Genomic DNA, 18,498 nt, shown 5'->3' on the forward strand with positions numbered 1-18,498 from the left:
TCCAAAGTATTAGAAATGAATTAATAAATCACAGCGGCTATGACTGGTCACAGACACCATAGGATGCAGTGCTTCATTCAGCTGTGATAGATTTGATAAGTGAAAACCTATTCATAGCACACTCCCCCCTCGCTCATACTGTACCCCTCTATACTTGCTTGAAAAGCACCGTGTTTTGCATCATCTCTTTTCTCTTCACCTAGCGCTCGTCTGTCTCATTAGATCACAGGAATATGAGAGAAAAATGCCTCTGATCCCTGCACTTTGAACTGATGGTTGATTTTAACGTTGGTGAAGCAGGAAGTAAAGGTATTCTCCACTTGCACAGTCTCTTGGGATACAAGTGCCAGCGATGTACCTAATGTCATATGTAAAGGTAGTATTTTTTCTAAAATACCTGTGATATGAAAAACGACTCCTTGATGTAGTTTTCCGTGAAGATGCTACCGGCTGGTGTTTTATTTTGAAGTGAAATAACCTTTTTTTTCTCATTCGCTGCTCCTATAAATGAACTGCAAACTGATAATGACTCACCTCACTTGTGGGGGTGTAACACTGTGATTGACAATGCTTAATAAGGTCTGTAGCTACTGTGCTCAATTTCAAGCTCATTTAGAGAAACGGGAAGTGTATACCAAGCTCTGTGATTATTAGGCAGTTTGCCAGGTCCCTGACTTACACCAAGCATATTTTCTATGTCTCAATTTCCAGGACTGTCTCTCATTCACAGTTTTCACAACAGTGCCACCTGGGTGTAAATTGATCTCCATCATGAATAATTAAAAATGCTCTTTTAATGTAGTCCAGGCCAAATAAAGATAGACACAGCATTACAATTTGCAGCAATTGCCCCTTATTCCACCATAGTGACTTAAACTTGAATCAAACTTTAGATCATAAACTCAGTGAATAATCAGATAATCATTTTAGTCATTTTTCAAGCTGAAATGTCAAACATTTGCTTGTAATTTATAATTCATGATAGTCTTTAGGTTTTGGACCGTTGGTTGGACAAAGGAATCACATCACATCCACATTTTGCTAACACCAAAAGGATCCAGCGCATTGACTCATATTGATGACATAACTGAGCAACCACTCAGCAGTAACCTTCCTAACTACAGCCAGCATACCCTGTAATTTTGCAGATTTCAAAAAACTATGAAGGGCATCTTGTAAAATCATGTTTAGACGTGTTTTATGAAGTAAATAGTGTCGGATCTGTGAGCTTATTGTAGAATCGACACTGAGGGAATACAGTTGTTCTCATAAAGTAGACAGATATTGATTTGATCATATTCCATTCTGCCCTGACATCAATAAATCATAGCTGCCACCAATCAAAAGTGCAACCTGTTTTTTAAAGCACAATGAATAATATCCCATTCGATGCCGCCAAACAGATAACTTATATTATATTTTTCCACAGCTGTTAAATCATTCATGCTTCACTGTGAAAGAAACACGTTGGTGGCATCACACTTATTCAGACTACGCAAGGAATAAACTTTATAGAGCGATCTGAGGAGATGATATTCTATCCACACAGTGTTCATTAGATCAGCTAAAGATGCAGTGAGGCTCAGCAGAGTCACAGCAGAGAGTCGACAAAGTAACTTCTCTGTAGATGGTTGTTTTATTTCTTCACCCTCTGATATTTATTCCGAGGTGGAACGTAGAGCGAGTCCTACAGGTTCAGATTTTTACGTTGCTTTGTGTGCTGGTTTCTGACAGCTGTATCAGTGAACGTTGTTATTGCATTTCCAAGCAGCAGTCGGTGTGTTTCATATTGAGCTATAAAGACACAAAATCAAGGATGACAGCGTAGAGACTACAATGTAGAGATGAGGTATGTGTGACTGTCAGGGGAGACAGGTGCCAAACACACATATTCAGCTGTCAGTCCTTGGCTCAAATATTGTTCAAGGTATGAAAAGCTTATTTTGTCAGGACACTTTTCACTGAACATCTCTTATTTTCTTAAAAAATAGAAAATAGGAAAAAGAAAGCTATTGACTGTCACTTGAGAGAGCACCAAGTGGAAATTCGTTGAATGCTTTCTTCCGGATCGGTGCTGTCGTGGTGTGGACATCTGGCTGGTGCTGATGACCAGAAGGTTTCATTCTGGTCTTTGTGTAATTTGAAAGCAGTTGGTCTCAGAACTCAATTAGAGCACCTCAAACCAACACATGTTCACCAAATGTACAAAATTCTTCTTAACAAGGGAAGCGCACTACCCTCAGAACATGAAATATTGTGCATTATACCAGCTGAGACTTGACTCTCTGCTATACTTAAGCCACACTAGCTGCCAGATGGTGTTTCTATTTGCAAGGTTTGTTAGTGCTAATAGATTACGGCAGACAGATGTGGCATCCACAGCCACGCGTTGGTCAAAAGAATCTTGTCACACTGAGTGGGTGCAAACTTTCAGTAGCAGATCTCTAATGATTAAAAAAAAAAAAAAAAAAACATCCCCCCTTATTCCCATTCCACATCTGGACTGAATCTGTGGACTAAAAATAGAAGGGCGCAGCCTGATAAGAATCACTAAAACCCAGACATTTCAAAGCAAATGGAAAGGAAACCTGTACGTCTCAAATCGAGCACCGTGTCCTTTGTGGAATGTTAACCAGCATCCTGTATATCGGCGGTGCGTCTGCACAGGATCGACGCCAGCCAGTGGCACAATTTCTGCAGGCCTTGTCAAGCTTGACACATTTTATTGTCTGTTGGCTTGGCAGGTGGCCAGGCCTGAAATCTTCTTGCTTGTGCACTTTGTGATTGGCTTACCAACTACCCAAGTGTGTTATTCCATGGGAAGACTTCCCCTATACTATCTTTTTACAAAGATTTCTGGTATAATTCCCCTGCTGATAACCCTTTCAGCAGCATAAAAAGAACGAAAGTGGTTCAAGTTCTGCATGGATTGAGAAGGTTCAGCACTGCTGAGCATGGATGGCATTTAGGAGTGGAAGGGCACTGCCCCGATGTTGTTGCTGTTGGAGTGATGATCATAACCCCCAGGGAGGAAGCCTTTTATGGCTGCAGTGGAAGATGGATTGTGTTTTCCTGTCGTTGTTGTGGTTGTTTTTCTTTTGAAAGCAAAAAAATAAAATAAAAATCAGGTGTAGCTGTCTAAAAAGCTGTAAAGCTCTATACAAATTAGAAACTGTAAATAAAAGGTAAAAGCACAAACATTTATGGAAAAAAAGATTCAAGGAAACGGTCAGTGTCAGGTTATCGATGTTTCCAAACGGTGTGCCTTTTTTCTTCTTCCCTGCTGATACTCTTGTTATGTGATAGTGTTTCAGTGAAAGACTAGTTTGGGAACCAGACGAATCTGCAAGCTCATGTTTCATTTGCTCTGACGGATGAATCTGGCCCCCGTAGCATTCATACAGATCTCCAGCCAACCAGGTGTATTCGGGCCCGTCACAACCATTTATCCACAGTAGGTGGGTTTGAAGTGGAAGAGTTCCCTTCGTATGATGGTGTCACAATTCCTGGGTTGTTTGTTTAGGTGAGAAATAACATAATTGCTAAAGCTTCACTGACATTTGATACACTGTACAAGGCCTAAGGTACTACCGACTGACTGTTTGAACAAGTGACTCAAAACTCAAAGTGAATATTGACTGTTGACTGATAAAGTGTTATCTTTTCCTAAACCTAACTACTTTTGGTGCGTATATTTGAAAGGGTAACCACCATGTTTCTGATTGTTAACTTGACCACAGAATGATACCATGTTGATTTCACGGGGAGCCAATGCCAAACACAACAGTAAAATGGTGGACTGGCGGGCCTGTAACACTGTTTGTCTTGATACTAGGTTGATGGGCAGAAGCTAGCTTACTAGCACTTGTAGTGTTGACCAATGGAATTATAACAAAACCAATACAAACAAAGCAGCAGGCCGAGATTCACGCTGGTCTTTGCATTGCCATTAGTAATAAATTGGTTCAGTGAGACTTAATAAGTGCACTTGTTTATCTGTACTGTACGTGTTTTGCTCTAATTGGATGTAGGTATATCTAATTGCATCCAGAGGCATTTCTTAGTCTGTGTCGATAATGTCCCTTGGAAATTGCTAATTGACATAACTATGCCATGCTACTTAAAGAGGGTGCCATGTTGCCATGTTTTACACATCTGGGTGTGTTCAGTGTATTTATTTATTTATTGCATGTTCAACGGTTTGTAAATATGAACAAGATGATGCATGTGATGTGTGACGGATAGAAAAAAAATAACATTTGGGTTCAATGCACTCTCAGCTCATTAGTGACTGATAAATAGGAATGACATTAAGTCAATATTCAGGGCCGCATTTTTCCTCATTTCTGTTAGAGAAAAACAAGTGGGGAAAAGCATTAGGGCTTCAGCGCTATCTCTGAAATCCTAGACATCGTGGCAATATTAAAAAAAAGCTGTAGCATCCTTATTTTTCTCCCAGTAATATGTACAAGATAAATCTTGTAATTCCAGTTTCCTTTTCCTGCTCTACTGTGAGATGAACAACAGTCCCTTAAGTGCTGATTTTCTGCACTGCACTGCATTTATTTCCCACGTTGGAAGTTTTCCTTTGGTTTACATTTCCTTCAGCAGCCTTCAACACAAACAATCGCACGTAATTTGTCTATGCCGCGGAACTGAAACCAAATGGTGAAAAGTGTCTCCGTCTGGCATGAGGCATTCGCTGCTGCTGTTTTCTCAGGATTTAACAGCACAGTAACTCCGCTCTGTGGGTAACTTGTGTGCTGGCCTGTGAACTGAGGAATGTCCCGTTGACCCTGAAACAACAGTGTGAGATAAAGGCAGTCATTGTTCGTAGCAACAGCCGCGGTGGCTTGTTTAATGAAAGTCTGAAAAGTATTTGGACTGGACAGTACCAAACCCTCCCACAGATAAAATTAACCTTGGCTAGCATGAGCAAAGATATCACTGTGTATATCATTATTCATCTCAGTCATTTTTCTTTACATTACATTTATGTTTAAATTACATTACATTAACTTACATGTGGTGTTTGTTTTGTTAGTTTAGGCTCTGAGTTTCTCTTAACAGCAGGTTAGTGAAGGATAAAGATGATTTTATCTATTTATCTTGTCTCAGTGTATCTGAGCCTGATCCATGTGTAACTTTCACTTTGTGCAAAAAAGTATTTGTTAAAAACGAAAAGCCCCTCAGGCAAGGGCTTAGGTTTGGTCTCAACTGTGTTGTGGATACAACAAACCACCCCAAAGATGCATTTTAAAGGTTATATTTGCTGTACATATTAATTCCAGTTTTAATGCTGATGCCTGCTGATAATACCAGACTATGATTCACAAGTGGTACCTCACCTAAAACCCTGAAGATGCACCTTTTCCCTCGTCCGCCTGCTCTACTGCTCCAGCCTCCTGCTGGGTTTGCTGCAGACAACATTTTTCATTAATGTTGACATTTTCATGGGATGTCTGGGCTGGAATTGAAATCATATGCTGATACAAAACCCACACATTTTGTAGTTACTCTTACTAGCAACCTTACCGACAGAAGCGAGGGTTAGTCTGCTCGTTAACAAGACTTAACACGTTTAAATAAAAGCAGGTGACAGTTAGTTAGGGAGTTACCAGGTTTTCATTTCAAATCAACCAATCAAATGGTAGCATATGTCTAATTTGGTGGTCGTAGCCTCTGTGTGCGCCTGTAAACATAATGTGAACCACTTCAGTCCAATAATGGTAGAATCATGACCCTGGCATCCGATTGCAAACCTTCGCTCTTGACCTCAGGCAACGACCAAAACACCTTCTGTTTTCCAGATTTCCTGGCGGACCAAAGTTTATACAACAAAGCAAGTCATATGGACTTTGTGCGTTCCCGATATATCCCCAAAATCACGCGTTGGCTGAGACAAATTCATTAAAACAAACCTCACTGGAGCTGATGAACGTCTCTGTGTTGGGTCTGTTCGTGCTGCACTGCAGTGACTCCTTTTTCTTCTTGCAGCTCTCGTTGTCTTTTTGCTCTCTGCTTTTTTTTTTATGTGTCACTTCAGGATGGCGAGGTCACAGATTCCTCTGATGGAATGCAGTTTCTCTTCTGATGTGAGCCGTCAGTCTGAAGGCAGCTGTTTCTTGGAAAGTGTGGAAGGGAAAGAAGACGATTAAGCAGTCACTAGCAGAGGCTGTTTGCTGACATAATGTATTTCCTGTCACTCGTCTGTGCTAAGGAGGGACTGGATCCCACAGAGCCGGCCGCGCTGAAATACCTCTCCCAGGCGAGAATTTTTATGTTCCGATACATCAGCCTGAAGATTCGCCAGGCATACATTAATTAATACATGAAATATGGTGGTTAAATATCTATGTTACTTCAGCAGACAAATTATCTCGCTCACTCAGGGTTCTCGGTAAACTCCGCCTGCCAGCTTTACTAACTTACCGACAGCAAGCTACATTTTTTAGGATCCAATTTAATTTTTTACGATGACAGTCGGGTTGGTGTTGTAAATGTTTAGTTTCAGTGCAATGGCAGTGCAGCGGGAGGGGGACAGACGTACTTTTACAATAGCTCCCTCCGAATAATCTGACCCCCTCACACACCTGACTGACAGCACAGCTTCCTGTTGTGACACACATGTGTAAATAATGATACTATTTTTAAGTTGCTGTCATTTGCCCCTGCTGTGTACACATTCAGTGTGACGCGCTCCGAGCGTATCTGCTCAGAACAACAAAGGTTTCACCACGAGACAACCAGAAATCATTTTTGTGCCGTTGTTGACAACATACGTGAACACAGGATTACAAAGCAGGGCAGTCAAAATGTCAACGAAAATGGGTTTAAAAGTGCTGTGTAAGTGTGGTGGTTTGTGATTTGAATGCAAACAGGAACACGTAATCAAACACAGAGTTGGAATTTTCAAATTTAAGATGTAAAAGATCTACAATTTCTGCCACCAACCTGTATCATACCGAACCGTGTCATGCCACGTCACAATGAATCCTGGCCCAAATAACTGCAGTTCACAATATTATTCCAATAATCCTCAAATTATGCAAAGTATTTTTTTCTATATTCGACAAAACATCTTATATCCCCATCCCTGTTATCTATCCTATTAAGGTTTAGGCACCAAAATCTGCTTGATTAATTTGCCACTGACTATTGCCTGTCTAACTCTGCCCTCCTAGCCAAAAATCCTATAAGTTTACCCATTATTACAGATTTCCTCCTCCCTGCTTTTTTAGCCTATGACACACTCACTAATTCACTGATTACAATCTCTGAATCAAAGTGCGAGATAAACTTTGCAGTTGAACACTTAGTCCATTTATTGTCCTGGTGACTTCATCGTGTCCATTAAACTAAACAAACAGTAACATCCAGAACATTGAGTAACGACTGCAGCAACAGGCTGCCTCAGTAATCAGAAACTGTTTATCTTCCAGAGGGAACGTCTGACCAGAAAAAAAAGATTGTTTCCCGTTGTACAGAGCTGAGCGCTAATCGACTCTTACAAGAGGTTTTTTTAATACAGGGGCTAAGAGTAGACTTAATCTTATTTTAATGAATTAAAGTTAGCTTTGTGGTTTTAGGTAGATAAGTTGACAAACCCTAAATTTATGATTTTCATGCTTAAAAATTTCCTTGTACAGGTCTGTGTTGACAGATCATTTCATACCACGGCTCGTCATTTGAAGCAGCAGTTTAATACACGAGGATAAACACATACGTAACCACTGTACAGCAGCCTTAAACTGAGGTATCAACAAGCATTACAGTATATCAGAGGCAACCAAACTGTACTTTAAACAAACAACAGAAAATCCTCGTGGGACCAGCACGCCAGCTACTGTCTCCATTTCAGCGGCGGCTGCTTCATATCCTTGCTTAACAGCTTACTCTCCGATGAAATGTGTAGGGCAAGTGTGTCACATCTACTCTCACACCGCTCCGTGACTCTGTCTGCACAAGGTTTGTTTTTATTTCATAGCTCATAAAAAAGTTGGGGGAGGATGACTTTTCAGCTTGCTGCAGGTGCCAGTGCTGCAGCAGATAAAGATTTAGCTCTGCAATGAGATTGTTTCCCCCCCTGCCACACACACACACACACACACACACACACACACACACACACACACACACTCACTCCTCTGTCCAAAACAATCTGCAGACAGAAGTGACTGAAGCACACAGCTATTGCACTCCCCTCTTTCAATAAAGGTCATATCACACCGTCAGCATGAAACGGGATGTTTCGTTCCGTCACCATGATGAGGGCAATAATGTTTATTATGCATTAAGCACATTAATTAGGTTGTGGGGGCTTTGCTTACACCTACTTTAATTAGTTAGGGTAATTCCTTTTGGTTGCCGCTGCTGTCATTGTGGTTATTGGTGCGAGTGTTGCTGATAGTTTTATGTGACGCTGCCGGCTATCATTAGCTGTAATACAACTCAAGAGAAAGATGTGCAGATGTCCGACACTCGGACCGCCTTTGTCACGTCAGGAAAACACATCCATTTTTATTTTATTTTTTTTTCCCGTTCATGAATCTTCACCAGCAGCACGTATTAACATCCCTCTGTTACACGCGGCTCACTGCTGGATTTCGACGGTTGATAAATGGACACAATTTTTCATTCAAACTAGCTATATTTCAGTACCAAAGGACTTCGTCGATCATTCACACATGGCAGCTAAACTTAGGTGACGACCTAATGGGAAGATGTAATCACTTCCAGGAATGAAGGCCACTCACAGTATGCATAGTTAAATCAATGATTTAATATTTATCACCGAGAGACCTCTTCATGGTCTCAAGGTGGAAACATAGACGACATTCATGAGAATATTCTTGATTAATATAACAGGAGAACAGAATTACAAGGCAGGCACTTTGACCATTAAAGCTATATTAAGGGAGAATTCTTCATCAAAATGTCTATTACGACTCGACCTGTGTTATATATTTTGTTGAGTTTTATGCGTACATTTCCCAAATGTTTCCAACAATGTTCAAACCCAAAGAAATCTGCAGTTTTTACTAAAGGTAACAGCGCGTTTCATGTAGTCGCTTGTCACTTGTCATTATGGGACAGAGTGTGTTCACTGCCAGCGAAGTAAGTTTCAACATGTGTATATTTGTGTTACTCATGCAGTCTTTACTCGCCCCCCAAAAAACAGATTACTTTACTGTACATTTAGCCTGAAGATGGTGAACAAAGGCAGGCACTGAGGGTGTGTTAAGTTGATGCTCTCATTAAACTCAGCACTCACCAGAGTCCAATTCTCTCTGTCCTGTTCCCTGTCCTGTCTTCTCAGTAACATTATGTTCATGTAACAGTAACAGTACATTTCCCTTCCAGCTCCAGTTGGCAGTCAACGTTGCAGATCATAAACCATAGCCCCACAATGGAGGTCACCTCCACAGATCTCTGCTGCATTCAGGTTGATAAGTGGGAATGAAGATAAATACACTTTTTAATCCCAGAAATTAAAAAGTAATCCCTGAGCTCTCCTGCCGTCATTTAAGAGCTCCGGATCAGAGAAGAAATCTGATGTGAGTGTTCGTATTTATTCCTCCAGACGGTCTGGCTATGCACCTGACTCTCTTCTCCTGCTGCTTGCCGGTTCTCATAATGTATTTTATGTTTAAAGTAAACTTAGACTATAGTACACTTGTGGTTTTCTGAATGCTCTGAGATCAAAAACATGTTTAGCATCAGACTTAAAGAAATTCTCTTTATATTGTTGCCACCTCTTGACTCCTCAACGCTTCGACTTGTACAAACCAGATATCAAAACAAAGCAACACTTGTCAAAAGCCTTACTTGTGTCTATTGATATACCATAACAACGGTTGTGTTACATACAGCAAATAATGTGATATATTGAAAGTAAAGGTTACTGGTTCACGTGAATCAGAATTCTTAATATATTTTAACTCAGAAATGTCAGTGACTTTTTCACCTTTCTCTGTTAGCGGCTTTTACCAAATTGTCATGGCAGATTTTAACTGGCAAGCACAGAACGATTAAACACCCACTTGTCAAAGCCCGGTTGCCTTTTTCCACAACACTCTTCACTGCCCAAATCCACGTTTGCCTGGATATTGTATGCGAGAGTGAACAACAAAAAAAAAAAAAGTGCCTTTTCATCTGAACGGTAGTGCAACATGGTGAGCGAGCAGGCTTTTATGACGCCTCTTCAACCAGCAAAAGAATAGCAGGAGTGGTGTGCATGCATGTGTTTGTGTGTATTGATGTACAAAGAGATTCAGTTGATTTGCACTGCAGAGGAAGGGCTTCAGGTGTATTAGGCTGGCTGCTTATTGTGAGGACACTGTCAAAACGGAACGGGCAAAAGGACTATAAATGTTATTTATCACCCAGTTATAGACTTGCATGCTGTAACCAGGGAATTAAAGCAGTTAAATGCAACAATGATTATAACCTATAGACATATAAGAGCAGGAAAACACAAACGCGTCACCAAGAATTAATGTGACAATCTGCAGTAACGTATTCTGCAACTGAAAGCCATTCCAATGGATCTGAAACACAATATTCTTCACATTGTAAACATCTGCAGCACAAACAACATGGGTGGAGCCTGGTGAGCTTACGAATGCTACGGTAGCAAAAAGCTTACCTGGCTGTGATGTGGTCATCTGCAGGCTTCTCTGTGTGCTCTGCTCATGTGTGAACAGCATGAATAGATGTTGTCAGATAGAACATAGATGTGTTTGAAAAGAGGATGGATGAAAAGTGCATGAATAGTATATCAACCCATCATTTAATTCAACGGGTGAATGAGGAAGACACGCGTGTCCAAAACTATTTGAAGGGGACATTCACATTCACATTGAAAATTCTGAAGATATTTTTTTTTTGACAGGTGTCAAAGGCAGAATTCAATCGGCACACTTTGTTCTATTCAATTTGTCTCGGCCTTGGTGGCATTCTGCTCTGTCTCCGCGAATTAACCTTTAGAGCAAGACTTTTGATCCTCTTGATATTTGGACTGGTAAAAGCAGGAGTGAGGGAAATACAGCGCATTGACATTCCTCCCCCTATCTGGTAATGAAATTGCTTAGCGCTATTGCATCCTTTCAAGCATCACACTGTGCTCGCTCATATGGATTTAATCCTGTTTAGAGAGGCTGTTGCTGAGGGCATTCGGCACAATGCCAGCTTGAAAGTAATAGGTTGAGTTTAAATAAGTTGGCCCCCGTCAAGAATAATTATCTGAATCAGCTTATTGGAAACGAATAATCAAAACTAATCTGAGAGTTTTTAGCATTTTAAATCTCGACTTGCTGATTATCTCCCGTCTGCATTCTGCACTGGTTTGGACATTAACGGGTTTGGATATAATGTGTGCTGATTGTGTCTTGGGCTGCAATAAACAGTTATTTTCATTGTTGATTATTGATTAATCAATTAGTTGTTTGGTCTATGAAATGCATAGTGTCTTTGTGACATGGAGTAAAGAAACAAGAACAAATATTCGTATTTGAGAAGAAGAGATTTTCACACTTTTACTCAGTCGATTGATTAATGCTTATTGCTTGAGGATTCATTCATCAAAATAATTGATTAATTGTTGCAGCTCTGAGTTACCACACTGTTAATCTTTTGTAATGAACAATTGATCATAAATGTGTTCTTATTCCATTTCAATGTAAACATAAGTCTCATTTTGATCAGTCAGCTTCCAGGTAATAGAAATAGTCCTAAATAAGACTGAACTCAACAACCGACCCTACAGAAATCCAGAAAAGAACTAGAAAGATTTTTTTTTTCTTTCTTTCATTCAATTGTAAATATTAGCCAATAATCCCCAAAGCTTACAGTGCCATTTATTTAATTGTGCTGTCCATTCAACTGAGAATGGGAAAAAAAAAGCTGAGGGTATTAGAAAATCTACATTTAAAGCATGGTAATATTGTAGGCTCAATTAGACTGAAAGCGTAGGAGATAAGACAGAGGAAATGACATTATCACACAGGCAGAGTAGTATAATTCTCCCTGTTGACACAGTAGATAACATGATGACTTTGATATGACTGGAGGATTAGAACAGCTAGATTTGATGACCGCCAAATGTCCTCTACGCTCCTAATGGAGTTTCACTTGTACCCAAATTGCCTTGGTTTATCTTGCACAAGTGCTCTCCTCCGTATGCTTTATCAATGCTTTCAAGCCCGTCCAGTGACTGCCTGATCAGTAATGCAGGTCTGAACGAGCAGCATATTATTTATAATTCTTCTCTTTACTGTCTTTTTAGAAGTGCTTATTTGACTGCTCAGTATACACCCTCTCGTGTGAAATCTGGCAGTGCATGTGATGAAAGTGACACCCTCAATTTAAAAGTGTTTCTGCAGTGTAGGGTGAGAGCAGAGTGTCAAACTATACGGCGTCTCACGGCTGTGATTAGTAGTTCATATGTCAAATGATTGCATAGTCCTATATAGATTGTAATTGTCAAAGTAACCATGAACTAAACATATGACGGTGAATTAATCCATGAATACATTTATGAGATGAGCACAGATCAGATCATCTTTGTATTTGCAAAGAAGTATTCGGTATTAATAAATTATAGTTATCAAAAATAAACTAGAGTAGTTGATCAATTAATCATCCCAGCATAATTATTATGTAACGTTGCAGCTGTCAAAATGATGATTCATGAGTCACACAGTCCTGAACGTCAGTTGACTGTTCGCTTCTCAGTAAACTACACGTTTGTGAACGCACCAATTATCATCTGAACATCGGCCTCGACCGATACCAACACATCGATTGATAAATAAGCTGATCACAGATGGCAGTGGCTGATGTTTATCTGATGTGTCACATCAATGTGGCGCCGGCTCATTCATGACCAACTGGCTCATGAAACTCCTGCCATCAGATTATAAGGTTGTGTAAGGACGGTGAAAATAAGAATCTTTTTTTTTTTTTTTTAAACAAAGGGCATATTAAAGGTTGTTTAATGAATTTCTGTGATCACATGTAATGAAATGCTGGGTGAATATTATACTATTATTGGCATTAAAGGGGAATAAATAACAACAAAAACAGCGTCAGCATCAGCCCAGAATATCACGATCAGTGCAGCCCTATAGAAAAAGAGCAAGACAGCAAATATTTACAGCTGTAACCACCTACTGTGAACAACATTATTTCAAGTGTGAAATGTCCGTCTGTATTTGAAGGGCCTCGAACATCGCAGTGTAATTAAAGTGCATTATTACAACAAAGCTGCACATTTACACTTCAAGCTTACAGCATGTCACAGCAGCGCATGCAGGAAACACTGCGGGCTCGGAGAAATTGTGGCTTCGTTTGAAGTCACTCGTTCTGGTTGGCTGATGGAGCTGACAGGGTTATTTTGGGACAATGAAAATGCGCTGTGATTAATGGCTCAAAACAAAAACTCTATCCCGAGACGGTGTGTGTGTGTGTGTGTGTTTGTGTGTTCAGAGGACTGTAGCTGGAGAGCTGATAGTCCATCTGAGCCGACACCTCTAAATTAGTGCTGGTATCATAGATGTATTATAGAGCTCAGGCCTTGGTTTATCACATACACTCACCGCACAGAATAACACCTTAAATCAAACTAAGAGCCATGTCATTTGTGACATTGCCTCCTGTAGAGCAGCCCCTCCGGTCTGATGTCATCTGATCTCTGCTGGATGAAAGCCCATCCACGGGAAATTCAGAAGCACCTTAATAATGGCACTTTTCCAAAACGCTCACTCGCAGGGATTGAGCACAGGCTGTAATTGGCACAATATATCTCACCTTATCTGTTTCTGTCTGGAATGAGAAGGACGAGGCTCCAGGAGAGACCTTTTTACTCCGGTTGTGTCACAGGAGAGGTCACCAATATGTGGAGACATACCTCAAACATTTAAATGCATCGCAGGCTGCGATTGTAAAGCTCCCTCCTCCTGCCTGTGCTGTGCCATATTTCAGCGAGGACTGACAACGCTGGTGCTTCACATAAAAAAGGCTCCATTTTCTTCTATCTAGCCGAGCCATTGTTGAGTGCTCTATCTCCTATCTCTGTGATACTCATTTTCGGGTACCTCACAGTAACACATTGTTCATTGTAGCTGGCTTAAGAGATATTAATGAATATGATTGCTCTATACTCTACTTGTGTTTGGACTCAATGCATCTGTATTTGACTTGGGCTGGATAATTTTCGGTGCTATTATATCCTGTGTGTCATACACTTTTTCTGGCACATTTCTAGATCAAGACCATTGTGATGAAACTGAATGACTCCCACTAGATTGAAAGGTTTTTGTGATATTTTTCCTTTTAATAGTCGTTTTTAAATCGTTCCAAAGGTGAGTAAGTCAGTTTGCATCTTTCATTCTGACACCTTCCTGTCTGTATTTCTTTTTTTTTACATCAGATTCAGAATGCAGACGATGTGTTGATTACCCCCCTGGAAAAGTTTCGGAAAGAGCAAATCGGCGCCGCAAAGGTAAGAGACCACCTACGCACGCAATTAGCGACTGAACAGCAAAGACATTCCACGCGTTCTGACACTCTCGCCTCTCGTCTTCAACCCATTCATCTCCCCCACAGTATTGAAATCATTAATTAAAAGAAAAAGTGTGACACTGCGAAGAGAAGTGTCTCTATCAGACTCATCAGGGATATAAACAGAGACGTCACTTTGCCATATTAAAAGATATTAAGAATGTTGAGTTGATTTGTGTTTATGTTAAGGTCCATATTGATCGAAGCAATTATCCGTCTTTGGCAAACAGTGTGACAGAAATTGTATTTTACAAGTTATACGTATTAGATTTGAAGATGTGATGTGATTAAATTTGCAATACGACCAAGTGCAATATCCAAACTGCAGAAGCTGCAATTGTTTGTATAAAAATGAAATAGAGCTCAACAGTGAGGTTCCGGAAGTGGAAATGCCATTCATACTCTGAAAAGTGGATTTTGATTATTGGCCATAATGTCGTAACCATCCAAAGTAGACTTGCCACGAGTTATGAGATTGTGAAACGATGGCACATGATCCTGTAGAAGCTACAAGTCTGCATGATGTCAACCTTGTTTTAAGAAGAACATGTTTTATTTGCGATATCATGGAAAAGTACTACACTACCCACAATCCTATAGTGTAACAGCAATGTCTCTGATTGGTGGAGCTCACTGTTACCATGGAAATGTTTACCGAACCCGCGAATTTCGTGTTTGCTAGTTACTGCTACCACTGAGACTTGTAGTGATTTTCACCCCTTTCGGCATTCTTATCCTCAGCTTTAAAAAAAACGCAGTAGGTCAGAAAATGAAATCATGGTAGCTCTGTTGTAAACAATCGTAGAGTTCAGTGGTAGCAGTAACTAGCAAACATGAAATTTGCGGTAACTGTTACGTTCGCAGTGGTTTATGGGATAAGTAGTTCCTTTACTCTTTAGATAATTATGTACACAGTCTTGTACCTTTGCTTTTTTTTCCATTTTCCACATTTTTTTTTTGCTCCGAATTAAATGTTTTATGGTCACAATTCACCTCGTAGTTTATTGGCTTGGTTCCAGGCTTAAAAGTCTTTATAGAAGGATTTTATGAAACGTCAGTGGAGTGAATGAATGAACAGGAGACGTTAAAAAAGTGGGCGGTGACTGTTGAGCTCTATAGGAACGCTTTATATTAAGGTCCTAAGATTCAGACAGTAGATATATTATATTGCTTGATAACATTATGTCTTAATTATAGCCTCATAAAAATGTTCATTTTTAGACATTTACAGTTGACCATGATGAAAGTGTATTATAGTAATATAAGCATATTAATTATTTTTTATTACTTATTGTTAAATCTTAACCAGATTTTGCAGGTCTGGGCTGAAATCAAACCTGTAATTATGACTGTAAGCATCTAATAAGGACTTGTAAGGGATCTATTACCTTATTAATTCTTTTTTAATATAACATATTAAGCTTTGATATAAAATATGTGACAGAACGACTTCTTAAATAAGAACTGTACTGCTGCAGAGATGTCCTCGCCCACAAACGAAACATGTTCGTCTTGTACAGACTTCAACAAATCTTGCAAGTCACCGTCATCGTGCAGCCCTGACGAAAATGTGCAGGACCGCTTCAGCATCAGTGCTGTTCCCTCCTGACTTTGCTGACTTTTTCTTTAATGCATTCATAATCTGATTACTGTGAATTTAATATATTGGGTTCACCATTTTTGTAATCAGATTACTGCAATCCTGTTACATGTAATGCATTCTTGACTAATCTATTGGATATAGAGGATTGATATCAGTGGGGGTTCTGCAGAGTGTTGCTCGGAGGCATCCTGGTTCCACCGCGGATATGTTGTTGAAGCCCGAGTTGACTGCGAAGAACAGAGTGGGCTTGTTGCTACAAGCTATGCTTTCATTTCTGGCCAATGCAAAGGCATAAAATGAAAGCACGGCAGCTTGTTTGTGGTCACTCCCTGGGTGAGATCACACATGAGCAAGCTGCTAGATCTCGAGCCTCACCACAGATCTCCCACTGAGTTTCTGAGCCCACTGCTAACTCTGCACTGAACTCTGTGAATCATTTGCACATCTTTACATAGCCATAACCCCTGCGAGGGACACTCCAGCCTCAGAATCACACTCTCACCCAGCTTGATTTATTTCACTTGACTTGACAGCCACTGGATTGCAAAATAATTATTTTCTTTACTGTACTTGACTTGTGTCCTCACAATCCAACCTGCAATGGAGAGGAACCACTTTTCTTCTCAGTGCTGAAGAATGAACATCGATCACTCTCCTTTTTTTTTTTTTTTTTTTTTACTGGCCAGGCTAATAACCATTGTCACTCCATGTCTCAACCATCACATGTATCTACTGTAATGAAATGGCACATTCTGCTGCCATCTCTCTCCCTCACTCTCCCCGTCCCCACCGTGGTACTCAGTGTTATTGCACTGGCTCTCTATGTTTATAAAATGGTTTCTTAAAAGCCACAACCCCTGTCACTCCCACTACCTCTTCTTTTCTCCGACCACTTCCTCCTAATGGCTCTCTCCTCCTACAGCCCATCCCCCCACTAAACATTAGCCCAACTAGAGTGAGATAAAAGGCAGACATCACGAGTGGCTGAGCAACTTTCCACTCTTCCGAGAATCTGGAGAGATCTGCAGGCTGTCTGACCCTTCCAGTTACTGCGCTTCATGTCTGAGAACGTCAGATGGACAAACGGGGAGCTCTTGCCTTATTTGGTTATACTGCGAGTAATCCCGCTGAGGTTACGTACCAGTGTAGCAGCTTCTTAGGCACAAGCACAACACTTCCATGGCCATAACACACCAGCAGATTGACTGCAGCACTACAGGACATATTAGGCACAGTCTGCTTCACACAAGGCTGAGTCAAATGTTTTGGAAAAAAACTTCAAACTTTGCACAGTTTATGAAAATTACGAATCGAGAAAGCCACAAGAGTTGAAACTCTCATGTATTTTCACTGGAGCATGAACTGACCATGTGTTGGCTGTAGAAGTGAAATTATGGCTTGGCTCTTTTTTTAGTTTCAGATCTGTTTTCGTAGGCTGAAAGTTGGTAATGTCCTGGGACTGATATTTCAGAAACAGAAATAAGGAATGAAAACCTGTCCAGGTTTCAGTGTTTCCTCTGCTGTTTTCTATCAGTCCATCAACCTTCAGCTTCTCTGTTTCGCTAACTGATCCTTTAAAAAACTTTAACCTGAACCTTTTCCTTGAAGTCTCACATAGACCTTCTGTATTTACTTCCACAAACTTAAAACCACTGGAGGTAAATTGCCTAAAGCTGGCTTCACACTATGTATGTGTACCTGTGTGTTTGTTGGTTGTCAGACTTGTTTAAGGCCTTGAAATTTGAACAAACCCCAGGGACGCTATCTCAAGAAGGTACCAGGGGGTGTCCAACTGGTGGGTGGCATTCCTGCTCTCTGAAATTGTGACAATATCAACATTAGGGGCACCGTAGGGGTCCCCCGCTAGCTGAGTGTGAAGAATCAGTGCAAACAGACCCAGATGGGAGTCAGATGGCCACTGATAATTTGAGCTGTCCTCATCCGACAAAGGCTGCACAGACATCAGATGATTCTTGGCTAGTTATGCCTCCAGAGGCAGAGATGACATTTGCATTCTTGCTATGAAATCTCAAAATATGCTAACCTACATCCTGTGGAGTGCTGGGATCAATTAACAGTGGTTTGGGGATATGCTTGCCAGCTGTGGGTGACACTAAAATCTTTCAATCACACAAATGTGAGCAGTTACCTTGATTAACCTTGGGAATTGGTGAGTGTGGAAAAGTGACTGAAGCCTTTTCTAACCCACCACTGTTAAATTGTGTTGCAGAAAAGCTGGGCTGGGCAAAAGCCACTGTAAAAAAAAAGAAATCAGTAAAATTAAATTGTGATTCCATGATTGCATCATGCTATTGCTTTGGGGGATGTTCAAC

At 40.5% G+C, this 18,498-nt stretch overlaps 1 protein-coding gene across 9 annotated transcripts in view; it reads left to right on the forward strand.

The window, feature by feature from the left end:
- The window catches only part of LOC119009441 (rho GTPase-activating protein 42), a 66,751-nt gene that overhangs the window by 27,198 nt on the left and 21,055 nt on the right, over positions 1-18,498 (forward strand). For 8 of the 9 annotated variants that reach the window (XM_037080768.1, XM_037080751.1, XM_037080776.1 and 5 more), the window contains one exon: positions 14,432-14,503. In XM_037080768.1, coding sequence (XP_036936663.1) covers positions 14,432-14,503 — 72 coding nt within the window. Of the gene's footprint in view, positions 1-6,125; positions 6,269-14,431; positions 14,504-18,498 lie in introns of those variants that run through there. The other variant, XM_037080786.1, reaches the window with a different exon arrangement.

This window comes from Acanthopagrus latus, chromosome 2 (assembly GCF_904848185.1).
Source record: "Acanthopagrus latus isolate v.2019 chromosome 2, fAcaLat1.1, whole genome shotgun sequence".
NCBI lineage: Eukaryota > Metazoa > Chordata > Actinopteri > Spariformes > Sparidae > Acanthopagrus > Acanthopagrus latus.